The sequence below is a fragment of the Strix aluco genome, chromosome 16 (genome assembly GCF_031877795.1).
Source record: "Strix aluco isolate bStrAlu1 chromosome 16, bStrAlu1.hap1, whole genome shotgun sequence".
Taxonomy (NCBI): Eukaryota; Metazoa; Chordata; class Aves; order Strigiformes; family Strigidae; genus Strix; species Strix aluco.
Window position 1 is genome coordinate 12,314,866 of NC_133946.1, and position 26,955 is coordinate 12,341,820.

Sequence of the window (26,955 nt, forward strand, 5' to 3'; positions counted from 1 at the left end):
TTACGGGTGACCTCCGTGCCGGCACCGAGGCGTGTCGGTGGAGGCCAGGGCGCAGCGGGGGCCGGTGGTGACCTGCCTCCGGCGGGCGCAGGGGGGTCGGGGGCTTCGGGCCAGGCTGGGGGTGCTGCTAGTCCTTGGGTGGCTTCTTGCTGCGGGCGTTCCACATGCCGCGCTTGGAGTGGTAGTAATGGTAAAAGTTCCTGAGACGCAAGCGCTCCACCTCCAGCCCGCTCTGAAGGACCCTGCAGCCAGATGGACGGACGGACAGACGCTCAGGTGAGGGGGGACGGGGCGGGTGGATGCGGCCCCCCACCAAAGGGAGGCTTTGCCCCCTTGCCACCACATCGCCCCAGCCTTGAGCCAGCCCGGTGGAGGGGAGAGTGCTTTTCCCTGGGGGGATGCACCCAAGTCAGCGTGGCCAGCCCTGCCGGGGATGGGGGGCTGTCAGGACCCCCTGTCTCACCTGTCCAGGAGCTCCCAGTCCTCCCCGCCCCAGCGGTCTCTGAACTCCTCCGTGTTCATCCCTCCCACGCGGTCAAAGTCCGACTTGTAGATGCCGAAGAGGCCGAAGCCATTCACCTCCCAGTAGCCTGGAGGGGGGACAGCAATGAGGCGAGGGGTGTGGGGGGACCCCAAATCCCCAGGCCGTCACCTCTGCGCTCTCCCTGCTGCCTGGAAACCACAGAAATGCCCCATCCCAGCCCCTCTTCCCCCCCTCCCGGGTCTGTCCCTGTCACTGCCACTGTGGGGATGCACCGGGTGACAGCCCGTTTTTGGGGAGCATCGCACCCAGCGTGCCTCAAGCTCCCCTGGGCTTGAATCCCACCTTTCCGCAGCAAAACCAACCCATCCTCCCCAAGCATCCCACCACAACCCAGCACGGTGGCTGCCTCCGGGCAGGTGGGGGACATTTTCCAGGCGGAGGGGAGGGGAGGGCGCTCACCGTTGGGCTCCCGCGGGGAGCTGCCGCAGCTCAGCCTCATGACGATGGGCGCATAGGCCAGCTTCCCCTCCACGCAGTGCTTCCGGATGCTGTCCAGGATATTGGGGGGGAAATGGATGTGCAGGTCGCAGAGGAAGACGATGCTGTGCCCATCCTGCGGGAGGGGGACAGACAAGGGGGAAGATCAGGGCAAAAAGTTGCACGGAGGCGAGAGCTGGTTCTGTTCCCCGGCTCACCTCGACTGTGTCCACGCCAGCCTGCAGCCCGGCCGAGCGCTCAAAGTTCCCCGTGCGCCGCAGGTACTGGTAGCTGAGGACAGAGGATGGGGGGTTAGGGCTGGTGACCGAAAGGGACACGGCCACGAGCGGGACAGGGACCATCAGCGAGGAGAGGGGACTCTCAGGTGCCGACAACTCATGCCAAGGGTCCCCCTGCAGAGAGGAGGTCCCTGCATCCCCAACTCCTTTGCATGGAAAACAAGTTTAAACCCCTAAAAAGGAGGAGGCAAGGGGCAGCGAGGCAGAGACCCGGGCTGGGCTGGGGAAGGAGCGTGGGTCATGTGAGCAGCACCACGACAGCCTGTCCCACTAGGAGCAGCCCCACAGAGCCCCCCGCAGCCTCTGGGGAGCGGGGTGGGACCCGGAGCTCGCACGGGGGGTTACCGGGGCAGTCGGGCATCCTGCAGGGCTTTCTCAACATCCATGTCGTCGCTGTCGAAGTCCACCAGGATGACGTTGAAGTTGGTGTCCTTCGTAGCCCCGTAGAGGCGGGCCATGTCCGAGATGAACTGCTGTACCCAGCGGGCTTGGTTCTTCACTGCCAGACACAGCCACAAACATCCCTCAGGCTCGCCACAGGGGGCCCCGAGAGCACCCCCCTCTCCAATCAACACCCCTTCTGAGGAGACGTGACCACCTCAGCAGCTCACAAGAAGCGATAACCCCCTTGGGCCAGCTCAGAGCACGCAAAGGGGTTGCCTTCCTCCTGCCGGAGGATGCTGAGGGCGGAGGGAGCAGCGGAGACCCCAGGGAGTCACGTCCTGCCGTCACCTACCGGGCACCACGAAGTGCACCATGACGTCCTGCTTCCAGCTGAGCCGCAGCGGCCGGCACAGGACGGGTTTCCCATAGAGGATGCTCCAGGTGCTCGGCTGGGGCTCGGTGGCCCCCGGAGCCGGCCCGTCGGGGTTGGCCTCAGCACTGTCATCCTGCTTGCCCTGGTGCAGGAGGACGTAGACGTACTCGGAGAGCCGCACCGTCCGCTGGCCCCGCTCCGCCAGCTCCAGCTCCAGCAGGTAGCGATTCCCCCGCGCCGTGTCCCGACGCTTCTCCACATTGACGATCCTCAGGAGGGTGTAGATGCTACAGGGAAAGGAGAAGCACTCGAACACACCAGCTCTGCTCCCTACAGCTCCCCTGCTCCCTGGGGCCGGGTGAAGGCACCCCCTGCCCGCACCCCGCTCCCTCCCTACCCTCCGTTCTTCTCGTTGAGCTTCTCCATGTACTGTGCCACCACGTCGACGACCTCGCTCTCACTCAGCTGCAGGTTGCCCGACACGTTGCAGCGCAGATCGTTCCAGTCGGAGCGCAGGAGCTCGAAGTCCACCGAGCTGACGCTGAACGTCCTCTGCCAGTTGATGGAGTCCTCCAGCCAGCTCTGCTGCAGCTCCCCGGTCTCGTAGCTGTAGTCTGACACCTCTTCTTCCTCCTCCTCCTCTTCCTCCTGGCCCTTTCCCTCCTCCCGCTGGGACGCCGTTGTCTCTGACATCTTCAGAAAGGATGTCACCCGCGGCCCCTCCGAGCGGGCCACCTCAGAGGAGTTGTAAGCAGCGGTGGCCGCTGTCCTGCCTGGGGCAGGAGTCGTGTCCTCGTGGGTCTCCCTGCTGAAGAGCCCTTCAGTCCCCAGGGCGAGGAGGCTGGGCAGCGCCCTCCGCTCAGTGCCCAGCTTGGGCGGCCGTTCCCACCTCCTGCCACCCGTACGGGCACTCTTCCGCCTGGCAGCATCCTTCTCCTTGGAGAGGTTGCTCAGGAGCCAGGGGCTGCGGCGGCCAGGGACGGCACGGAGCTTGCTGGAGGCCATGGGGTACTTCTGAGGGGTCCTGGAGCGCAGGTGGACTTTCTTCAGAGGCTTTGGGTAAAGGAAGATGCCGGGGAAGGCCGGCTCCTGTGCCGGGGCTTTGCGCTTCCCTGGCTGCAGCCTGGTCACGTAAACCTTCTCCTGGGCTTTCCGGGGCTTCTTCTCCTCCCTGGGTGCTGCAGCCTTGCTGGGACCCGGCGTTCTGGCTTTGCCGCCAAAGATGGGAACGGAGAGGTGGGGTTGGAGGCTCAGGGCCCCAGCGTGCTTCGAAGTCACCAGCAACCCCAGCTCATCCTCCTCACCCTCGCCAGGATCCTGGGGTAACCAACTGAGCACCCGCCCACGGACCTGCTCTGGCACAGGGCCCGCGTCTTCCTCCCCACGGAGGTCCTGGAGGGCAGCCGCTGGGCTGGCGCTGGCCCGGTGAGACGTGCCCTGTCCTCCCGGCTGCCCAGGCGTGCCCGCTTCCTCCCGGGCCTGGCCCTGCTTGCGGCGAAAGCTGTAATAGTCCAGGTCGTCTCCATAATCCCCAGTGACCGGCGGGGTCTCTTTCCCTCTGGCTCCGGGTACCGGCCCGAAGCTCTTCTCCTTGACTTCGGGAGGTGGGTCTGTGGGCTCAGGGCTGTCCACTCCTTCCTCCTCCTCCTCATCCTCGAGGAAGTCTAGGGAGTAAAGGCAGAGATAAACACCCCAAGGGTCCCAGCCGCTGGGCAAAGCCCCTGCAGTGTGCTGGCCCAAGGCGAGGGGGCAAAGCTTGTCTGCAGCAAGAGATGAACCTGTGAGAGGCCTCTGGGCGAGGGGGCCCGGGAGCTGGCGGGCACTGAGCGATGCTCAGTGGGGCTGGCAGCTCAGGCTCTGCCCGTTAACCCCCCCAAACCTTGGCCGCATCTCGGCACCACTCATATTGCATCCGGGAGCAAGCCCAGCCTGCCAGGGCTCTGCCAGGCTGCGAGGCGACAGCAAGGCAGGCGCCACACAACCAGCTCCTGCGCATCCCTGGGAGCATCCCCCGACGCCGTGGACAGCCCCCCAACTCCACGCTGCGTTCAGCCGCATCCTGCTGCCCCCTGACCAAGCCAACCCGGGAGATACAGGTGCTCAAGAAGCAGGGAGGGTGAATCCCAACCCCAGCATCCCGCAGCGCTCTGTGGCGGAGCCAAGCAGGATGGGCGCCCACGGAGCGCGCGGGACTGCTCTGAGCAAGCTGCTCCATGCAGCCCTGCCCTGCTCGAGCCCCCCGGCGCTGCCAGAGGCATCCCGGAGCCGCATCTGCGAGGGGCTGGGCTGGCATGGGAGGACACGGGGTGCTCATCCCCATGCCACGATGACGAGAGACGCCCAAAGAGCCGCCAGCGGGCAGCGGTGACTCACTGTCTGGGTTGAGAAAGAGAAACGCTCGCTGGCGCGGATCCTCCTCCTCTTCATCCATCTTCATGTACTTATAAAAACCAAACCTGGGAGATGGAGAGGGAAGATGAGGTCCTGGAGATACGGGAGGGATGGGTGCGCGAGGGGACATGCTCGTGCACATGCGAGCTGGCGCAGGAACGTCCCTGGCCACGGCGCGGGCACCCGGGCGCAGCCTGGCTCCGAAGGGAGCCAGGATTCCCAAAATCTGGGAGCGCTGCCAGCCCTCAGGCTACCGCTGCCAGAGAGATGGGAAAAGAGCTGTCCTGGAGGTGGCCCTTCCACAAGGGACGGAGCTCGGGGGACACACAGCTGAGGGTGCCCCATCTCAGCACCGCTCCTCCAGCTCTTGGAGCACCCTGTTGACATCAGCCCCCTCCATGTGCCACCCCCGAACACCGGCCCCCCAACACTTACTTCTCCAGGTAGAGGGGGGACTCTCTGTAGAAGCACTTGTTCTCCGTCTCCATGTGAGTGAGGCGTGTGAAGTCATTGGGGTACACAAACGAGAGGTAGACCTGGGGAGACGACCACACCGCTGTCACCACGGCACAGAGCGGGCTTGCTCCGAGGAAGTACGGGCTGGCGGGGCTAGAAGCCCTGGACCCAAGGCCCTCAACAGCAAGGTGACCCCCAAACACCCCGCAGGGCTTTTAACCCAAATCTTTTCAGGTCATGATGGGGAAGCTCAGGCTGATGCTCCATCAAGGGATGTTTTCTCCTGGATTTGAACCAGGTGTAACCATCCCTGCCCCGGGGTGAGGGCAAAGCGTTCGGCTTGGCCGCGTCTCCCAAGGGAGTGTGGCCCTGTCCCCATCCCGGGGACACTTACGAATTGCAGGCCCTGGTAGCGGGCGATGGGAAAGTCCTTCACCACGTAGGTAGGGCTGTAGGCACAGGGCACCAGCACATTCTCCACTCGTGAGGCCTCGATCGCAGGCGCTGAGGAGAAGCAGCCGCAGCTCAGCCCCAGGCCGTGCCCCGCCACCCCTGTAGCTCAACCCATCTTATAGTTTGTAGCCAAACCACCCCACCTTGTCGCCCCACAGACCCCAGCAGAGATTCCCTCCAGCCAGGAGATGGGCAGAAGGCAGGAGGGATGCGCTGGGTGCCCGTGGGAGCCAGGTCCTGCCTTCTGCCTCCCCCAAAACCCCACAGAGATGCGCGAGGGCCCGGTCCCAGCCACTTACTGAGGAAGAAGGTGTCCCTGGGGTCAGACTTCAGCATGTCAGCCCCGTGCTCATCCCGCTGTGCCTCCCAGAGGTAGCTCCCGCTGTGGCTGGCCAAGGTCTGCGGGATGTGCTCCACGTGGTTCATCTTCAGGGACGACTCATCTGCAGAAGGCCAGGACAAGGGCTGAACCCCGCGGGCCTCCTGTCCCAGGAGCATCCTCCAAGGTGGCACCTCCCAACCTCTCTGTCTCTCCCACCAAGAGGGCTCAGATTGTGGATTCTTCCTGCTCCCAGGGGAACAAGGGAAGCCGATGTGTTTGCACGAGGGCAAAGCCAGCTCCGCCCGCCCTCTCACACACTTGCAGACCCCCATGACTAATCGGTCTAATGATCATTGCCATCAGCTAATGAGGACAAGGGTACAGCTGATCTCAGCCAGGCAGCCCCAGCTCCCATTACAGCATCACTCACCAAAGACAAGGGGTGGGAACGCTCCAGGGCTTTAACTCCCAAGGACACAGGAATTAAACCGTGAATGTTTGTCCCCGAAGAGGTGCAGGTAAATGCAACGTGAGCTGGTTTTGCCTCCTATTCAGGGCGAGGGTGGCGTGTCGTCCTTGGCTATCAACCAGCCCCCAGACCTCCCCGAGGGAGGTCACCTCGCTCTGGTCACCTTGGCCATGCTTGGAGCTGCCTGCTCTGAGCACCCAAGGGTGCTCCCTCCCTCTCCAGGGAGCCCTGCCTGCTGCAGAGCTGCGGGGAAGCAGGCAGATCCTGAAGCGAGCAGGAACCCCCTTCCCAAGCCCCAGATTCTCTTGCTTGTGGCAGAGAAGGGCTCCCCAAACACCTCCACGCAGCTGCAGAGGTTGGGCCGCAACCCCCGGCAAAGCCCAGAGAAAGGAAAGGAAGGAGGATGCTCTGCACGTGGCCGGCGTCTCCCAGGCGGCAGGGATGGGCTCCCCACAAGGGACATGGCTTCGCCCCAGGGCTGCTGCCAGGGTCCAGGGGAGCCAGGGAGCAGGAAAGTGAAGCAGAAAGAGCCGGCAATGATGGATAGCAGTTGGGGGTGGAATTTATTTGCACGTCATCCATCTCACGGGCACCTGCATCGATACCAGCAATACCCCTCCATCCCTCTTCTCCCTGTTGATCCCTGGCTGCTGCCTATCCCTCCCGCCTCATTGACACCTTCCAGGGCATGTTTGATAACCAGCCCTCCAGCGCATCAAGCACCGGGGCAGGACCCATGTATCAAGCCCTTTCTCGCTGCCAGGAAAGGGGCAGGAAGCAGAAGATCTATAGATTTAATTAAACCTTGCACCATCCATCCCTGCTTACACAACAGCTCTTCGTAACTCAGGGCCAGGCCAGAACCTCTGTGATCTCATTAGCAGGGACGAGGCCGGAGCACCCAGAGCGCCGCGATTCCGTGGCGTCACCTCCGCAGCCCGTTTTTAAGAAGGTCGCAGCACTCTCCCGGAATCGCCCCTACCCCTGCAGCCCCTCGCCTCCTTCCCTACAGCCAACAGAAGCTCTAGGGGGGTTTGAGAGGCTGAGACCTTCCCCCAGGATCTGATTTCCCAGGCTCTGGTGCTGTCTCTCCCCGGCTGCACCAACACGTACAGCCCCCTCGCTGCAGCAGCCCGCAGGCACGCGAGGCCCTTACCTGTGTACAGAGAGATGTAGGAGGAGTCGATCACTTCGAACTTCAAGCTGGGGAGGAAAACTCGCCACTGGAAAAAAAGATAAAAGGAGATGGAGATTGAGTGGGAGGGTGGCAGGGGTTCAAGATGCAGCTGCCCAACCCCAGGCACCCTCGGACGGGTCGTCCCGGTCCTCAGCTCCCAGAAACTTCTCTGCACTGATCCCAGCCCCAACCCTGCGGGAGGGAAACAAGGGAGAGGATTAATCCTGCCCCAGCAGAGACCCAGGCCCATCTCCTGCTCTCACGCGAGGCCGTCGAGGATTAGCAGGCACTCGCTGTGTGGTGGGAGAGGGGGAGGCTCCCACCGGCGCTCCCCTCTCAGCACCAGGATGCTCCCGGGACAGCCCCAGCCCCAGCCCTGCATTGGCAGCGTCATGGGAGGCAGCTCAGCCGCGGGGCGGCCGTGCAGGGCAGGGGTGACACCGGGGCATGGGGCAGCTTCTCCACACACCCCCCTCCAACCTCGGGGAACAGCGCAGGGTGGCCACGGCACCCCTCGAGGGCCTGAGCCAAAGCCGAGGCGCACGGAGCCCTACAACCCCCCTCTCCCCCCGGTGAACAGCCGTTAGCAGCAGTTTGCCCTCACGGGCAGGGGTGCAGCGCCCAACCAACCATGAGCACTTTAAAAGCACATCTCGAGCCTTTGTCCGGACAAGCCCTTAAATACCCACAGGGAGAGACGCATCAGGGTCCTGCTTTTTTGTTGTTGCTGTTTCTTTATGAACATCTGACAGGCTTCCCTCCCTCCAGCAAAAAAAATGTCTGCCCCCCTCTATTTGTTTTTCACAGCAGAAATGCAGATCTTATCGGGATGGAGGAGATGGAGCCCTGGGAGGGCGAGGCTGAGCGAGGGGGAGGAGAGCGCCAGCGAGGAAGGGGTGTTGTCAGCCTCCCTGAAGCCTTGCTGGCACAAGTTCGACTCCAGTGATTAATGACTGCTTGGGAGAAAGGAAACCTTTGCTAACGAGCCAACACCTTCCCCTCCCAGAGACAGCCCGAGCTCCTGACACACACACTCCAGGCTTTGCCAGGGCTGTGCAGCCAAGGCAGGCAAGTTCAGATTTGAAATTCCTGGTATCTCGAAGCGGGAAAAGGAGAAAGGGCCCCACTCCATCACCCCGGCCACCTCTCCCAGCACCAACCCTGGGACGCGAGCCGGCCAGGCGGGCTGCCGTTGGAGATGAGCCCCGGCTCCATCGCAGTGACACTGGCTCGTCCCCGCTGCAGACGGAGCCACCGGCAGCCAGAAATCATGGCTTTGCTCCAGGATAAAGCGTTTTAACGCGCACTGGGAAAAGCCCCGGCGTCGGCTCTTGACAGGCCAAGCCTTGAAAGGAGCCCGGGGTGGGGACATTTACTCACGCCAACTTCCACGTGGTCTGAACCTCGGTCGTCTTGTTTGTGGAGCAGCTCGAAGTAGTAGCGTCTGGAGGACATGAGGCTGCACAGGAGGGGAGGAAGCCGGTTAGAAATCATTGCTGAGCCAACTGCTGCCGCTGCCGGGGCCATGGGAGCCCCCATGCCAGAGGAGTCGTCTCGGGACACCCTCTCTTTCTTGCTCCCCTGTGGCTAACCCTTCCCAGGGCAGGGAGACGGGCAGCGCGGGGTGGGCACCTGCTCCCCCCCCATTGCTGAGAAGCTTCGTGAGATCAGGGGGATCCCCCGTTCCCACCTCATCCTCTGCAGAGGTGGCTGCGGCCCCCAACACCTTCAAGCCATGGACCAGGGGCACATTTGTCTGAGCTCCTGTCGCGCCCAGACCCCACGTGCCGCTTGGGCAGAGAGCATGGCCGGGGAGGAGGAGCTGGCCAGAGCCAGCGTGCAGCCAGCAGCTCTGTCTCCTGCCTCCAGCCACCTGGGATGGGCAGCAAGAGCAAGGACACGCTTACCGGAGGGGCTTGGAGACTTGTGAGCTGAATTTGGTGAACTCTCCCGGCGCCGTCCACTCGGTGCCCAGCTGGGGGAAGGAAGAAGGGGCGTGTGTGAGCACCAGGGACAGTGGGGGTGAAGCAGGCCCAAGGACCAGACCCCACCAGGCCGTGGGATCTCTCCTCCACCTCCATCGGGCACTACGCCGGGCTGCAGAAAGGCTCTTCAGGCAGGAGGACATCCCAGGAGCTCCACCCCAGGGCTGCTTGTCCCCAGCTGGTGGCACTCCTGCCACAAGAACTTGTCACTGGCCAACAACACTGCGATCCCAGAAATGCACGGCTGCGATGATGGTTTCCCATTATAGGGGTTAACGCCAGGGAAATCCAGGAGTAAGTGTTAAATCTCCTATTCTGGGACATAAGCTGGTCTTTGGTAGCTACAACTAGGATGGGACCAAGGGGCAGACGGTCCTTCAGAAGCCAAACCAGGCCTGGCCAGGGGCAGAGATGGCACTGGGCCGAAGTAGCCCAGCATCTCCCATGGGGGCAAAGCAGCAGGAAAGTTGCCTCTGGCAAAGACACACACAGACCCCGCACGCTCCCCTGCAGCAGAGGTAGAACTTGTGGTGGCTGAAGAGCACGCACAGGTCTGAAACATCGTTAATTGAGCACCAGGGATCCCCAGAAGGCACTCGGGATGGTTATCGGCATGCTGCGAGCAGGGAGCGAGGCAGCCCGGAGCATCCCTGGGGCGGGAAAGGCAAAGGGCGGAGGACGAGGGCTCGTACCTTGCCCACGAACGCAGCCAGCCGGGAGTTGGAGGGACTGTCGTCAGAGCTGAGCCAGAACTCCGAGTTGTCATCTGATGCCACAGAAAACTGGAAATCCCCTGCGGAGAGCAAAGGAGAAGGTCACTGCAGCGGGACGCAGCAGCGCCGGTGGCGCGGGCCCAGCCCCGGTGCGCCGTTGTGAGGTGGGGAAACAGGGGTGGATGGGCAGAGGTGATGGGGCCACCCCAGACCCTGCATCCTGGCTCTGCCCTGGATGGGAGTGGGGCTTCGCCTCCCTCCGAAGCAACCAGGAAAAAGGGTCTTGGCTCCAGAAGCACCCTCCTCCCTGGGAGCCAGGGGTTTGGGGACTGTCCCTAATTGCCCTCCTGTCCTCGGGTGGCCCAAGCAGGGGGAAGGAGGCAGCTTCTCCACATTGCTGCAGGGGGAGAAGAGGCCAGGCTCCATCACTCACCATCCTTGAAGGGGTGGATGTAGCCAAAAATCCTCAGCCCGTAGTTCTTCCACTTGGGTGACACAGCCAGCTTCTTCACCGTGGTGCGGGTCTGCAGAGGAGAGACACAGATGTAGAGGCATGAGCAGTTCGTGCCCAGGCTCATGCCTGGCACCAAAATCCCCCAGCCCACCTCCTCCTTGTTGTCCCAGGGTCCCGTGCCCCTGGCACCAGAGGGGACACAGAGGGCCCATCACCACCCACCTCTCCATCCATCCCTGCTCTGCTGGGCATTTCCTGCCCCAAACCAAACCAAAAACAAGAGGGAATAGCCTCAAGCTGCGCCAGGGCAGGGTCAGACTGGCTCTCAGGAAGTATTTCTTTGCAGAAGGGGTTGTTGGGCGTTGGAATGGGCTGCCCAGGGCAGGGGTGGAGTCCCCATCCCTGAAGGTGTTTAAGAGTGGGGTTGACCCAGCACTGAGGGGTCTGGTGGAGTTGAGAACGGTCAGGGTGAGGTTCATGGTTGGACTGGATGATCTTCAAGGGCTTTTCCAACCGCAATAATTCTGGGATTCTGTGAAAAAGCTTGCAGGCAAAGTCTTGAGGACCAAGCCCACAGCCAGTGGAGATCCAGCAGCACCCAGAGAGGGACGAGCAGACCCTCCCTCTGACCCACCACCATCAGGCTGGGACTCACGTGGGGAAAGAGTGGAAAATGGAGGTTCTTCCTCAGGTGCCTCACGGCCCCTCCGCACCAGTCTTCGAAGACGTGCAAGTTTGCCTTCCCTTTGTACTGTGGGATGAGAGAGGGCGATGAGCAGGTGTCCTCCTCGTGTCCCCCCTCGCCCCCCCAGGACAGTGTGAGGGCAGGTGAAACACGGGCACGTTGGCCCCAGGACGGCTGGTGGAGCGGGCAGAACAGCTGGAGGTGGCTTTGGAGCCTGGCACACTACAGGGATGTGGGCTGCGGGCTCCCCAGAGCAGGGCTGGGCCACCTCCTCCTCCACCCTCCCCGTGCTGCTTCCTGCCACCCACCTGCTCGTTCCAGGGCAAAGCCTGCTTGGTCAGGTTGAGCTTGGGCTGCGTGGTGGCTCGGCTGGAGCGTTGGCCTCTGGAAAACCACCCGTCCAAGTCCTGCCCATCGTTCTGCCAGGGAAGCACGAGGGAGAGAGGAGAGATGGGGGGATCGGGGCCAGCCCAGCTGCGCTTGCAGGAGGTCTCCCTAGATCTAAACGTCTCATTTTGGATGTCAAGCATTGCCAAACCAAGACAAAAGCTTTCAAGGCTAATGGCAAAGGAAAGCAGGGGAGCAGGAGGCAGAAGAATATTGGCAAGGTGTCCTGGGGAGCAGTTTCAAAATGTTCCAGCTAAACTAATTTCCCTTCCTCTGCTGAAGAGAGAAACTTCTCCAAAACAGTGAGTTTTCTGTTCATCCAAAATGTTCAACTGGTCTGATGGGCTACTGGAAGTGGATTCTTTTGGGCTCCATCTCCAAAAAAGCAGAAGCAATCTCTATGTCCGCTCCTGGGCAGAGGAAGAGGGATGTTCCCCCACTCCCTCTCTTCCTTTGAAGGGGATTAGATTAATCCAATCGCTCGTCTCCCGCAATTTAGAGAGATTAGGTGAGCGTTCACCTGCCCCCAGCTTGCTGAAAAGACGATGGGTGGCAAGGAAGAGCCGGGCACTCCTGGAGCCCAGAGCATCTCCCTCTTCCTCCACATTGGCACCCGTAGGCAGAGCGGAGCGGGCCCGTGCCACCCCTGGGCATTGCCCCAAGGCTGCCATCACGTCCCCAGGCGCGCGGGTGGAGGAGGCACAAGGGACCAGCCAGCACGTGGGGCAGGAAGAGCCGCCAGCCCTCTCCAAAGTGACTGCTGAGCTGCCACCCCATCCTTCCCCGGGGCGATGGGAAGCTGCGCCTGTCATGCGGGGCCCTGGCTGGTGTCACAGCCCATGGTCACACTCAGCACCCATCCTCTCCAGGGATGGGGCCAAGGGGACACGGATGTCCCTGCCACCTCTCTCAGAGGAAGTCCCCGCCATCGCCCCCCACGGCAGGGAAGGACCATGGCACCCCTGAAGAGCAGAGCCGACCCTCCGAGCACGGAGCCCGGCTCCGGGGCCAGGCGAGAGCCACAGCATCAACAAAGCGCAGCCTGTTAGGATGCACAGCACCAAAGAAACAATTAGCAAACTTTGCCTAAATGAACTCATTAGCATCGCAGAGTAGGGGAGCGGTGCCCTCGAAAGACCTTATTAGGGAGGTGGCATAATTGTGCCATGCTTGTTGGAAGGATTCACCCTCCTCCCGGGGAAAGCCGAGATGCTGTTCCTGCCGTCCTCACCCAGCACCAGCACGGGCTTTCTCCAAGCACCTCGTTTTCCTCCTTTGTCCGTCTGTCCCTTATAAACGAGGAGCTGGGAGAGATCAGCGCGGGGGTTGTCCCTTCTCGCCCGTCCCCCGCCAGCCTCTCCCCATCCCTATTTCTCACGGCCTGATTGCTGCCAAGTCTGACGCCCGCTGTCCTTCCCAGCACGTGCCTCTCCACCCCAGCACCTGGAAGAGCCTCTGTCGCTCCGCCGAGAGGGACTGGGACGAGTCTCCATCCCACGGGTGCAACAGGTGGAGGGGACGAGCCACCGGCACCCTGCCCTTCCCCAGAGAGAAAGGACCAGCTGTGCCAACGAGATCCGCGGGTGGGAGCTCACCAGGAGGAAAGTTTTCTGTCTCCTTTTTTGAAGCAGTGTTTTTTCGCTCCGGTTTGCGAAGTCCTTCTGAGCCGGGCTGTTTGCTTTCAAACTGGAGTGAACTTTTCCCCCGCCCGCCCCAACAGAGGAGACTATTCACAGCCCAGCTCCCCGCAGCTGGGAACGGGGGGGTGGGTTATTTGCTGAAGGTGAGGACAAACTGGCCTTTTAATTGCAGAGCCGGGGGTGCTGCAGATGTGCAGAAGCCACAAAAGACAAGGGGCAGGGCGAGGCATGACAAGATGGGCGCCGAGGGGGCTCCGGCACAGGGACTCAGTGCTTCTCCCCTTCTCCAGACACAAACACCCACACTCCAAGTACCGGGGCTGGGGAACAGCCCAAGCAATGCCCACCCTGACAGCAAGGCGCTGCCACAGGGCCATGCAGCAGTTTGGCAGTGACCCGCTGCTGGAACGGGCAGGGGACACCCCACGGCTTCCTACCCCCGGCACCCGCCTGCCCTGCTCCAAAGCCTCATGGTGACAACACGTTGAACGGGGGACAGCAGGGTGTGGAATGAGGGCTCAGTGACAACAGGGTGTCCTCGTGGCTATGATGCCAAGTGTCTTGGCAAGGAGAGATTCTCTCTCCAGCTTCTGCTTGGAGCCCCCACCTGGGGCACACTGGGTCCAGTTTGGGGCTCTCCAGGGCAGGCCAGACAGACAGAGGTTGGCATGAGGACACAGAGGTGGCTTTGCCCAGCAAAACGGGACCTTATCGCTGAGACAGCTCCGTGACAGAGGAGCAGGGAAGACAATGCCAGGCCCCTCTCAGAGGAGCACAGCGACGGGGCAAGAGGCACAACACTAAAAGTTTCAGCATGATATCTGGGATTTTGTTTAGCCACCACGAGGGTGGCTGAGCAGAAGGGAGAGGTTGAGCCCTCTCCATCCTTGGGTCTGCTCAGCAGGACCAGGCCTGGTGCTGGGAGGGGACTCGGAGCAGTGACCTGCACAGGGCCCTTCCCACCCGCCCGCGCTCGGCTCTCATTACCATCAGCTCCTCCTCACGGCTCTCACTGGACTCCTCGGCTTTCCTCCGCCGCGCCGATGCCCGGGCCACCGCCGGCCGCCTGACGGGATCGGTCACCTCCCCCAGCCTCTCGCCATCTGCGAGGGGAGCAGGAAAAGGAGTGAGACCACAGCTACCTGCCACGTCCTCCCCGTCCCAACACCACCCCTCTTTTGGGGACACCCCCTCACCCTGGCACGGGGAAGGGCTGGCGCTGCCAGCAGGGAGGGACACAGGGGATGGCAGCAAGGGGCTCTGGCTGCGAATCCCCTCCTTACATCTGTACTAAGCAGCCTGCAGCAGCTCATCAGCGCCAGGTTTAATTACACCCCCCGCAGCCCAGCTCGCGGCCCTTTATGTAAGACACGGCCAGGATAAGCTCCCGTGGGATCCTGCTCCCCATCCAGCTGGGGGGACACAGCCCGGCTCCTCTACCCCCCTCCAGCTCTCCTGGGGCATCCCACAGCTCTGCCCAGAGCACACTGGCTCCGAGCCCCCCCGAACATATTCTCCCCAAACACATCTTCCCACCCCCCAACACCTTGCTAAAGGCACCATCACGAATCCCTCACCAACAGCCCCATCATGGGCAATGTCGTTACCGTGTGCTGCACTAATTACCCCCAACCTACGGTCTCCCCTCTGCAGCTCACACCCATCTTCCTCGGGCTGCACGAACAGGTTTATTTTAAACTGCCCCCGCTTCCCAGCATCAAAATAACCGACTTCCCCCAAAAGAACAGCGCAGACTTGGAAAATGTATTAGTTATTCCGGGGAGGGCACATCCCCTTTCTCTGCCTCCAAACTTTTTAGACAGGCGCCCCAAAACCCGATGGGACGGTGGGAGTTGGCGGTTCGGCCGTCGCTGCCAGCTCAGCGTTTCAAACGGGCATCGGGGAAGCCCAGCGCAACGCTGGAAGAGGCGGGTGTCTAAGAGCCACCGCCGCCACCTGTGAGTCCCCACCGCAGCTCGGGGTGCCCCCGGAGCTCCCCCCTCCCACGCCATTAGTATTCCAGCGGCCACGCAGCCGGCATCTCCTTGGAGATGGCAGCACAACTCCCACCCCCACCGCAGGGACAGGAAATTAAGCTCTAAAGCCCCTTCTTCTGCTCTCAGCCATTCTTCGGCCCCTGGCAGCTCCGGCTCTCTCCTGGCAGCTCGCTGCCTCCCTCCAGCCACCCTCCTCCCCTCGCCCATCTTCATCCCGCGGCCCGAGGAGAGCAATGGGGAGCACGGCAGGGAGGAGCGGTGCCAGGGCCAGCGCTCCCCATCCCTCCCAGGGATGCTCCTGCCAGCACGGGCGGTCATAATCAAACCTATCCTCGCTACACCAAGGCCGCGGATGCCGCTGCTCCGTCACGGAGGCAGGGGTCGGTGTTATTCCGTGCCCCCCCCCCGCCGACGCTGACCTGTGGATGAATCACAGCCATGAGGAGGAGTTAAATGCTCCCAAGGCACCTGCCAAGGTGGGGGGGACACGCTGCAAGTCCTGGCCCCTGGATGGACTAACCCCCCGCTGCCAAGCCCTGCGTCCCGGCCAGCAAACTGAGCCAGCAGCAGCCCAGGCCACACCGCAGGGGGTAACAAAAGTGGTCACCCCTCCTCGCTCAGCCCTTATTTACCTCTGGGTGCCCCACCCGGGTTTGGGTCCCTGCTACAAGGCCCTGGGTAAACTGGAGCGAGGTTACGTGATATAAACTGGAGCAAAGGGGGGAAAAAGCCACATGCTCCCCTCAGCGAGGCTGCGCAGGCTCTGTCCCAAAGCCATGAGCCCCCGGCCCGCTCCCCAGTCCCAGCCCCCAGCTCCATCCTCACCAAGGACCTGCTCAAGCTCAAGCCACCATAAAGGAGCAGGACAGGGCTTGTGCTCCCTACCCTGGTTTGCATCTAAACTAAATGCCACCGCTGCTCTGACAGGGTTTAAGTAATACCGAGGCTCAAAACCCGTGTGCCTTCAGCAAAACCCTCTCTCTTCTTGGCGGGGAGGCAAGTGCTCGCCCCGAGAGGCACCTGCATCCTGGGAGGAGCGAAAGCACCAGCAAAGCCCCGGAAAAAGGCTCCCAGGCTTCTGTGCTGATGTTTATTCCCCTGTAATTTAAATATCGGATAGGAAAGGCAAGGGCAGCCTTAGCCAAACACCCAACAGCTCAGCAGCCTGGGTGGTAAGTGGAAATAAATGTGGCCCTTGATAAGGGGAGGGCAAGGCCAGCACCTTGTGCCAACGAGCATCACTTTGCTCCCCCCCAGAAAATGGAGCCCCTTTGGTCTGAACCTCACCGCTGCAAGAGAGGGTGGCAGGAGAGAAAAAGGGAGAAAGCAGTGCAGGGAGGAAGAAGGGTTTCAGTCGTCATCCCCCCTGGCTCAGTTTCCTCCTGCACATCCTCCCTGCACTCTCTGGCACCGGCCGTGGGCCGTACCCAGTCCGGCAGCTCCCCCAGCACCCCCAGGATGCACAGCCAGCGCTGCCGCACCCAGTAATTCCGCTCACCTGCCTCTTTCCCTCTTTCAAGGGTCAGAAAGAGCCGCACAAAGGTGGGAAGCAGAGGTGAGAGGATGGGGGAAAGTCTGGAGGATGAGCAAGGGACCTGCTCGCTCGGGGGCCGGTGTTCCTTGGGGGATGCTGGCAGGGAGGCACTCAGAGCTCTTCGCCCAGCGAGCACGGGAGCGACGCTAACGCTTCCAGAGCAGCGCAAGGAGGGGGCCGGAGGTGCCATCCCATGAATGTCTGAGTCCCAGCAGCCTCCAGCCAGCGAGTCAGGGCCAGGAGTGGTCCTCAGGATGAGGCTGGGGGTGCAAGGGAACAAGTTCCGACCCCATCGCCCAGTGCAGAGACCCGGGCAATGCCTCCCCTGGAGAGAAGAGTCTCCCCGTTATCACAGCCACAGAAACTCCCCCGTGCAGCCTCCCCCTCTGCCGGGAAGCACAGAGGGGCCTTTCACACAGCAGACTCCTGCCCCCCCGCCTTGCCCTCGGCTGACGGCACGCAGCTCACTCGCCCTGAACACAGCCCCTTTCTTCGCTTGGGCGTCGGAGCCGGGATTTCTCCTGCAGCTTTCTGGACCCTTTCCAAACCCTCCAACGTGGTTAGAGATGCCCCTCACTTACGCTTCCTCCCGCATCTCCTAATTGCTCCTAAGGAGCCTCCCCTCCACAGCTGCTCGCTGCAAGCTCGCTCCGCTCTCACCCCATACCCAGACCAGGGGTAAACCCAGTGTGGGCCCAGCAAGCCGAGCTGCCTCGGCACGGAGCGGGGAAGCTCACGGGAGCGTCCGCAAAAGGATCAGGGCTGGGATTCCCAAAATCCCCAGCTCCTGCCCTCCAGCTGGATGCTCAGCCCCAGTGAGCTCCAGCAGCTCCCCGGGGAGATGTGGGGTGGGCTGGGCTGGGCTGGCTATCAGGCACCCACGGATGGAGCCACTGGAGAGGAACTGCCGGGATGGGACGGTGGTCGGGCAACGCCTCGGCGCACTCTGCCTGGCTCCAGGTATGGCCACGGCTCAGCTCCCCATCCCAGAGGTGCCCATATGAGGATGAAAACCCCCGAGCAGCAGACGAGGACTCTGCAGGGACAGAGAGCGTTGGCTCGGCGGTGGGGAGGGTGCTGGAGGAGGCGGCAGCACCGCCCAGGACCTCACAGCATCCTCCCATCCAGCACGAGTGTGCAGTTAGAGTCCGACCCCACGTGTCCTGGTGAGCGATGCTGAGCCCCGGGGGCTTCAGGGGTGAGAATCCTTCCCCTGGAGAAGCCTCCAGCAGCAGCACCAGACCCTTGGGACCCTTCGTCTCTCTTTTCCCTCTCAAAAGAGACCCCAAAGGGCACCAAGTGCCTGGGTCCAGCCAGTGAGAGGAGAAACAACCCCAGCCCCGAGTTCCCAAGCACATCGCTGGGTGAGATTCGAGGCATGGTCCCTGTACTATTTCCAACCCCCTTCCTACCAAACTGACGCTCCAGAGCAGACACATGGAGCCGTGTCCCGCTGAAATATAACCCTCTGCTGCCCATCCCCTGCCTGCCCCACACCTCCCTGCCCAAGCCCAGCTGCCTGCAAAGCTCCCAGCCCCAATAAAGACACAGGTGAGCTGGCCAGAACTGGGGAGGACTGAAAAAATTATGATATTCACACAAAAAAATCATGTCTGAGCTCAAACCCCCAAAATCTTGTCCTAAAAAAAAAAAAACCCCACAATATTTAAGCTGCAATTTGGAAGTGCCCCATGGGGTCTCCCAGGAGCCATGGTTTGGTTTGCCAGGCCCCATGTCGCCTCGGCCTTAGCCAGCCTCCCCCTCGGTGCGGCACAGCCCCGTGCCACAGGGGCACGCTGGTGACAGTGGCCTACGGTTCCCCACCAGCTACCCCAAGGAGCATACCGTGGCCAGAGCAATGGAAAAGGAGACGGCTGGGTTTAGCTCAGCGCTCCAAGAAATCCCCCCCGGGGTGCCCATCTGCTCTCCCGTCTTCCCATTCCTGCAGCAAAATCCGCACTGGCTGGGAGATGCCAAAGCAAAACCGGAGCTGCCACCAGCCCAGCTGCAAGCTGCCTCACCACCGTCCATCCCTGCAGCACCAGTGGACTGGGCTGCAACAGGTTGCCAAAACCCTCCAGGTGTGTTCAGAGCTGCATCTTAACCTGGATCCCTACCCCTGGGGAAAAAGATGAGCTGGGAAGCAGCACCACCATCCACACACCGGGAACAGCCAGGAGAAACCCGACTGGAGCTTGGGGCATCCCCACCAACGCCAAGCCCTGTCCTCTAAACCAGAGCTGGGTTTTACTACTCACAGAAACACCATCCTAGGATTTGCTGCTCTGCTCAGCACCGCAGCACTGCCCCCAGCACACCCCTGAGCCCAGGTGATGGGTGAGGCATGGGCTGAGCACTGGCCCCAGGCGCAGGGTGGCTCTCCCTGCTCGGCGTGGGGAAGGAGCCTGCCCGAGCAGCCAGCCCTGATGCTCAAAAAGATCAGGCAAAGCCTTCAGAGGCTGGAAAACCCAAGGCCTGTGTTAATTCCCTTAATTCCCACTGCCAGCTGCTGCGGGAAAACTTGGGACCAAGACAGGAGATTGCTGAGGGACCTTCATGGGCACATGCTGCTACCACGCCTTCCTCGGAGGATACAAACCCAAGAGGAAAGGCCAGGGAGGAGCTGGGATGGGATGGATGCCCTGCAGCTCCGTGCCACAGGGAAACGCTCAGGGACGGGCTGGAAACACCGGGACAACGGTCAGGATGCTGAGGACCAGGTTTCAGGCACGCTGAGTACCCTAAGTCAGAGCTGACATCCTCCACCCAAGCGAGGCTGCTCCTCATCTCTGAGCTCCTGCTGGATGCTTCTGAGCTCTCCAAACCCAGAGGAATGGGAGAGGGACAAAGCTTCTCCAGCACCCAGTCCAGCTACTCTGAGCCTGTCTGCACAGCTGGGAAACACTCCAAGTAAAGCAACCCTTGCCCATCCAGACCATCACATCCATCCCCTCCCTCTCCATGGAAAAAGAGAACTCAAATGCTACCAAACCAACGAGCCCACAAAGAAAGTGGGAGAAAAAAAGCAGCCCTTTGGGAAAAGCATGGTGGTGGAAAGAGAAGGGCCGGGGCCTCACTCATGGTGGCACGTGCAGCTATGACCGTGCTGAAGGGGAACACCAAGCCCGTGTTGGGAGGATGACAGTGAAAGAGGGATGAAGGCAGCGACTCGAGCTGGAAGACGTGCCGGGGATGCGGGAAGAGGGTGAGCAGCTCCGGGGGGACCATCCCGAGCACCTGCCGCAGGTTCAGGGAACAGAAAAGGAGAACAGCCCAATCCCGACACCTTCCCAGGGCGAGGACTGGGGCAGCTCAGGCTGACCTCTCCTCCTGTGCCCATCTTCAGTTAGTCCCAAACCACAAAGCAGGTCAGGATCAGGGGCAGAGTAATGCCCAGGGGGTGCCACCTCCGCAGGAGCCCGCAGGAAGGAGAAGTGCCCTCCCCAGGCTGCTCGTGCCCATCCTCGGACCCCAGAGAGCTGCGAATGCTCCTGCTGTCTCCTGCAACACGAGCGGCAGCATCCCTCCGGCCACACAGGACCGCTCCACACCCCACGCCCCGGCGCATCCTCCCAGAACAGGGCACAAAAGCGAGCCCACCCCCCGCCAAGGCTCAACCCCCCAAGGGCTGAACCTGCCGTGATAAGACTCAGGGAGCAGAATGAGCAGCAACGTGACGCCAGGTGACATTTAAACCCAGACACAGCTGCAGCAAAGGTGGCAGTGTCGGCGTTTTTATTAAACCCACCGGTTTAATTACCAACAGCCCAGCGCTCTCCAGCACAGACACAGCCTCCAAGCCAGGCGCCAGAGAAGAGAGGCGTGAGCTGCTGCTTGAGAGGGGCCCAGATCTCCCCCATTTCCCCCATCTCACACCCCACGGTGCATCCATCAGCCTCCGGTCCCCAGCTGCTCCAGCATCGTTTCATTCCGCACCCGCTCGCAGCCTGAAGGTTTCGCTTCCTGGGCCGCAGCCTCCGGAGGAGGTTACTCACAGCCCGCGACATGCCGGGAATCGGGCAGAATTCATTCCACCCTGAACATATTTCAGCCTCCACCTCGCCCCGCAGACAGCCCATGGGGTTCATCAGTTCACCTGCCAGCTTTCCAACCCGTTCCAGCCAACATCTGGTTCACCTCCACCGGCCCCGGGTGCTTTTAACCTTTCCCTTCTCTTCAATTTGGCAGCGAATTCGGCTGAGCTCTACCCCTTTGCAGAGACCATCCGCTCCTGATTACCCTCACCCCCCAAATCCTCCTGCACATCTCACTCCTGCCGGTCAGCACTCGGCTCCCCCCATCTCCTCAACAGCCGAAATCCCCCCCATCCTGCCATTGCCAAGGCAACCACCCACTGATACCTCAGGGCAGCTGCTCACCCCCTCCCAAACTGCAGCTCTGGAGACACCGGCCGTGGTTCGGGGAGGGGATGGAGGGGAAGGACAAAGCTCCCCAAACACCAACACCAAGAGCTCCTTGTGCTTGGGAAAAGCCTCTACCATGGGGCGTGGAAAACATTTCACCCTCCCCGAGCATCTCCAGACATACAGCGGCTACGCCTTCGGAGCAGAGAGCTTTCCTAATAAAAAAAATCCCTGCCCCGGCCCTCGCAGCTGTCACCTCCGGGCCAGAGGAAGCCGAGAGCGATGGCAGCGGCCGGGACGCATGTCACTCACGGAGACCACAAGGCCGGTAGAGAAATCCTGCAGAGCTGAGGGACCTGGCTTGGTCCCCCCAGGCTTCCCAGAGGCCCCTTCCATAGGGATCTGCCTTTTTCCCAGACACTGAGGCAGTGACCGGTGACCCCGGAGCCTCAACAGCTCTGCAGTTAAAGGAGACTTCAAAGGAAGCCCCAAGGGGAGGAAAACAGCGCAGGAAATTAACTGACAGCAAATGCCCACATTAAAGGGGATGGAGAATATTTTTTTATCGGGTTGTTTTATGTCTTTTTTTTTTATGCTTTAAAAAGGACTTAAGCTGCCAGGACTTGGAAGATCCCCCATGGCTGAGGAGAGATGAAGGGCTTTGCTCTCTTCTCCCGCCGCCACCGAGGTCCAGCGGGACCTGCTGCCCCCTCCCTGCAAAGACACACGCATGTGCTGGAACCAGCCCCTCTGCCCGGGCTCCAGAGCAAGAAACGCGCCCGCAATGTCCCTTCCCTGGGGAGGGACCAGGCAGCTCCCAGGAGGGCAAAGCAAAGGGCGAAGCATCCTCAGAAATAAAGCTACACCCCTGCTGCTGCTCCCTCCTGGGAGTATTTCGGGCAGAGGGAGCAGGACCCAGGGTCAGGGTTATGAAGCCCTTTTCCCCAGGCAGGGGGGCAGAGCCAGGCTCCCCCCACGCTCTGCCTTACTGGTCAATGTGGGCAAGAGGACCGGCTCCAGCACCACAGGGTCCCCACATGGTCACTCCAGCCCACCACGACCCCCAGACAGACGGTCAGAGCAGAGACAGGATCAGGCCCAGGCTCCTGCCCCCTCTCAGCGCCAGGGTGCATCACAGCCAGCCCCCAGCCCCCCCAAACCAGCAGCGAGCAGAGCTGCAGCACCCAGCAGCAGGAGGGCAGAGTTAAGGATAAATTACCCCGGCATAACCCATCTGTTTTCACTTCACTATCAAGCCCTGCAATTCCCCACCTCCCTTGGCTTCAAGGGACATTTTTGGGGGACCACACCCCCAATGCCAAGGGCGGGGGGGTCACAGCCAGGGGAGAGGTGCTGCCTCAGGGTGGTTCAAATCCAGTCGTGACTGTGAATAGCCAAATTTTTGCCTCTGAACAACCCAAAATAGGCACGTGCCAAATTTTTCCCATACTTCTCCCCCATCACCTGCCAAAAAGCCCCGAGATGCCCCCAGCCCCCCCAGCCAAAGGACAGGGCTCACTTGTCCTTCCGTCCATCCGCCTCCTTTTCCATCCGGCTCGCTCTTGGCAGGTCCGGCGCGGTGACAAAGAGCCAATTCAGGGGAGTGGGGCACCTGAGAGGAGCAGGGCAAGGAGCCCAGGGCAAACTGGGCCACAGCCCGGCAGGGAAGACAGGGGTTGCAGGGCTCCCGCCTGGAGAAACAGCCCCAGTGACACCAAAATCAGCCTATCCCCCCTGCCCCAAACCTCCCTGTTGGGCAGCGGAGATGGGACCAGCCTTCCCCAGCACCGGGACCCCATGCAGAGGGGGTGTCCATCCAGGGAAAGCAGCCTTTTCTAGCAGGGGTAGGAGAGCGGGGCGATGCCGAGAAAGAAAAGCAGCCCCCAGCCTCCTCGCTAACCCTTCTGCCCTTCCTCTTCAAAGGGCTCCTTCTCATCCTCTTCCCTACCTGCTCCCGGTGTCCCTGACAAAAGGAACGAAACCCACCGTGGTTTGCAGCGTTTCAGCCTCCCAATTAAAATCAAAGGCTACATCACAACCGCCCTGTCCCAGAGAGACGTGTGATCCCCTGCAGTTCACGGGAAACGCGCCTGCGCATCATCCCAAACCTTCGCCCTCCTCCTCCTCCCCCTGCACGAGACCCCGAAGGACAGTCCCCAGGGAGGGACAAGGCTCTGCGGGCAGCAATGGGCTGAGCCAAAGAGCACCCAACCCATCCCCGCTTCTGCCTCAGAGCATTTTGGGGAGCCCCCTGGGACACGCAGAGGGGTGCCCCCCACTCCCGCACGCCAGGTGAAGCTCACGAGGACGCGCACAGCCAGACCCAGGCAGCGCCGCGCCCCGCGGGTGTCAACAACCCGGCTGGGTTTTCCTCCCCAGGCAGCTCTGCTTGAGCTGTGAATCGGCTTTCGCCTCCTCCAGCACGCGTCCTGCGCTCCCCCAGCCACCAAACCCTCCCGAAACCCTGCTCCCAGCACCGCCGCCCGTTCAGCGCCGCCAATGCCCCTGCGAGATGGCTGCTGGGGCAGCAGGACCAGCCCCGCACCCCTGCTAAGAGCCATTTCAGATTTTTACTGTATTTTTTTTCCCCTTCTTCCTTTTCTTTCTTCTTTTTTTTCCATTCCACCTGGCACGCCAGCGTTTCCACCCCATTGACTCGGAGCGGTTTCCAGCCGGGAGAACACCGTAATGGCCTCATTATTTCAGATGAGGAATCTGTGTGTTCAATTAGGCAGAGAAGGGTAATTATCTACTTGTAGAAGATAAGGAAAGGGGGGGTATTTTATCAGGGACACAGCACCAGCACAGCTCCCAGCCAAGTCCCCGGATGCTCCAGCTCCGTGTGTGACACCAGCTGGGCCGAGGGGACACAGGTACCCCCCAAATAATCCCCCCACACCTTTGCTGTGCTCCCCAACACATGCCAACCCCACTGCCGCCACTCGGCCTGGTCCCCCCACACCCTACACCCCTCCAAGCTGCCGAAAGCCTCGTGCCCTGCACCTTCAGCCTCCAGAAGGTACCTCTGCTGGGCGACACTTCATTAAATGAGTAATTAACCTTTTTTTTTTATACAACTTCTGCCAGGTGAGGCAAGCTGGGCAGCATCCTCAGCAGCAGGCAGACAGGTTCTGGCTCACAGTGGCCCCCCCCCGCCAGAAAAAAGTAATCTCCAAATCTCAGACACCTTTCAGCGCACAGCCCCCTGCGGTGGTGCTGAGGAGCCCTGCAGCCCCCCCAGGGACAAGTGTCCCCCCTGTCCCACACACCAGAGCCACCGGCAGACCCCAAGGATCAGAGAGGAGGATGGAGACGGGCCAGCCGGGAGGCCACGGTGACCCTCCCCTCCCACTCGCTCGCCCCAGCCCAGGGACACCCGCTAAGCCCGGGGGATATCAGCTACCGGCTGCTTTCCGTCGGGAACGCAGCGCACGCCACCAGCCGCACTCCCCCACCGGCTTGGGGGGTGTCTCCTGCAAAAGCCGGGAGATGGAGATGAGCAGCAGGACCCCCGTGGACACGGGAAGGGAGCGTTTCCCCCAGCGTGGCACGAAGGCAGCTTCAATGCCAGCGAGGTGAAGGGGGAAAACATCTCTGGGTAGAGGGGGCTGCCCCAGAGCCCTCCTCCAGCACAGCTCTGCCTTTCAGCTCTCCCCACTCTCAGCCCCAAACCCTTCCCTCTCCCCCCAAGCTCTCGCACCAAGCTTTTTCTTGACTTTTTTTTTCCCCCTCAGATTTTTTTTTTTTGACTCCATTCAATATTTTTCCAACTAAACCAGCTCCCTGGCTCTCCCGCTCTGGCTCTGAGTTGCAGCAGCAGGACAAGGGTGACTGAACCCCCTTCCTCAGCCTCCACCCAACCCCTCTCCATCACCCCACTTCCAAAAAGGCTCAGCAAGACCAAAACTCCAGCTTTGCTACACGCTCGCCCAGGCTTTAGGCACCAACTGGAAAATCCCAGTGCAAGAGGCAGCATCTCCCTGGAGTCTGGTCCCGGACAGCGGAGAGGGGCACGACCCAGCCCGGGCGAGACCCAGCTTCCCCTGGGGAAGCACCCACCTTGCCACACCCCACGGGGCCAGAGGAGACCCCCATGCTCCCCACGGCACGGGGCAAACCCAAACCCCATCGCCGCACCAGTGGAAAACGCTGCCGGAGCGCTGAGCTGGCCCGGCACCTCCCAGGCTGCGATCCCCCCACACCATCCCCACCTCTATTCCCCCCTCCCGCGGACTCTCTTCTCCTCCAAAGCGCCCCCCCCGGCTCACAGCCACAGGTTTTCCCCAGACCGGGGCTGCGCATCCCCTCGCTGCTCCAGCAAACCCCACGGCCCCCCTGATGGGCCGGCTGGGATGCAGAGCACGTAGGGAGGCGGTGGGGGAGAGCGGGAATAGGCACCCACCGCGTTCAGCACCCGAAAACACACCGGCATCGCTCCCTGCACCCCCCCCCGTAGGGAAACCTCATCCCACCTTCGCACCACTGCGCCCCGACGCCCGGAGGGACCCCGACCCGCGGTGTTCACAGCCAGGCAGCCGCAGGGCCGGTGACCCCACACCACCTCCCCCCCGCTCGAGGCTGCTGGTCCCGAAAGAGGAAGGACTGAGCCCTCCTTAACACCAGGATAATTGCGGGGACGCGGGGCAGCCGCTGGCGGTTACTTCTGTAACTTGTGGCTTTTCCATTAAGCATGACCCTGCAGCGGAGAAAAGAAAACAAGCGGCGCAGCCTCCCCATAACCCCTCCTTTGAGGCGATGCACAAGCAGCCTCATTTCCTGCTTCTCTTATTAGCATTATCCCGATTTCACCGTAAGGCCCAGAAATTTGCAGGATCATGCTGCTGCTATGGTCGGAAACTTTGGGTTTGCCAGCTGAGAGGCTTCACCGGCCTCCAGAACTGCCCTGACCCGCTCGGGAAAGCCATTTCTTGCCTAAATACACACTAACTCTCAATTCTTTCTCATTTTTTTAGGACAAAAACCGCTAGGCGAGTTCAGTCCGACCAGAAATGTTATACAGCTCAAGTTTCACCCAGCACATATTTCGTGTAGTTTTATGCCCCCGCGAGCAGGCCAACGAGGTCTGCAAGGGTAAAGCCAGGAGCGATTAAGCACAAAGCCAAAATCGCAGGGCGAGGGCTAGCACCTGCCCCTCCGGATTAGCCATCCCAGATGGCATCCTCGGGCGTCAGCCGAGGGCTGGAGGAGGAAGGATTTTTTTCGGGTAGAGAAGCACGGGCTGAGAAAGTGTTGGGAAAGGATGGGAGGGTTGGGTTGGCCCTTCCAGGCGGCGACGAGTGGCTATAAATGGCCTTCTTTGTCATCGCAGCCAGAGCGGCGGCGGAAAAACGAGGACGGAGCCGCTCGAGGCGGGGGGGGGAAGGAAAAAACCCGCGACCGGTTTGGGGTCCCTCCTGGGTCTCCTCTGGTCACCCCGATCCCTGAAGGGGCGAGGCCGGGGCGCAGTGCCCGCGGTGGGGTCCCGCTCTCCCCAACCCCGCCCGGGCGCTGCAGGACCGACAGCCGCCGGTGGGATGGGGGGGGGCTGCCGCCACCCCGGGCCAGAGCGGAGCCGGGGAGGGGCGGGGGGGGATGCTCGGGACACCCGGCGTGGTGGCGGGCACCCGCCACCCTTTGGGGGGGACCCCAAACCCCACCGAGGGCTCGCACCGAGGGGTGATGGGGATCGGGGGTGCCCCCCGCTGCTACCCCGGCTTGGGGGGGGGTATCTCCCGCGCTCCCCCTCCCGGTTACCTCTGCCGTAGGCGAAGGGGAGGCGCAGGGCGCGGCCCTGGCGCACCAGGCTGATGTGGAGGTAGGTGAACCAGACGGCGAAGGTGAGCAGCACCAGCAGCAGCAGCAGCTTCAGCTGCTTCCGGAGCTTCTTCACCGGGAGCCGCGGCATCCTGCC

General features: G+C 61.7%; 1 protein-coding gene across 1 annotated transcript; it reads right to left on the bottom strand.

The window, feature by feature from the left end:
* Window positions 1-26,955, bottom strand: B4GALNT4 (beta-1,4-N-acetyl-galactosaminyltransferase 4). Its single transcript, XM_074841803.1, has 20 exons — window positions 26,799-26,955; window positions 14,137-14,252; window positions 11,431-11,541; window positions 11,093-11,188; window positions 10,417-10,507; window positions 9,963-10,063; window positions 9,193-9,260; window positions 8,666-8,744; window positions 7,265-7,331; window positions 5,617-5,760; window positions 5,259-5,368; window positions 4,844-4,944; window positions 4,391-4,473; window positions 2,415-3,681; window positions 1,997-2,304; window positions 1,606-1,759; window positions 1,180-1,252; window positions 944-1,097; window positions 464-590; window positions 1-242 (listed from the first exon to the last, which is right to left on the bottom strand). Exons 1-20 carry the CDS (start codon window positions 26,947-26,949, stop codon window positions 128-130), a joined length of 3,516 nt encoding a protein of 1,171 aa, XP_074697904.1. The 5' UTR covers window positions 26,950-26,955; the 3' UTR covers window positions 1-127.

What these genes read in the sequence shown, in the direction of transcription:
- B4GALNT4 (XM_074841803.1), bottom strand. Translation starts at nt 26,949, where the DNA reads ATGCCGCGGCTCCCGGTGAAGAAGCTCCGGAAGCAGCTGAAGCTGCTG. An exon ending in TCTCTTTCTCAACCCAGACA is followed by an intron (nt 3,682 to 4,390) that starts GTGAGTCACCGC and finishes TTTACTCCCTAG; the next exon opens with ACTTCCTCGAGGATGAGGAG. An exon ending in CTCCCCGCGGGAGCCCAACG is followed by an intron (nt 591 to 943) that starts GTGAGCGCCCTC and finishes TCCCCCCTCCAG; the next exon opens with GCTACTGGGAGGTGAATGGC.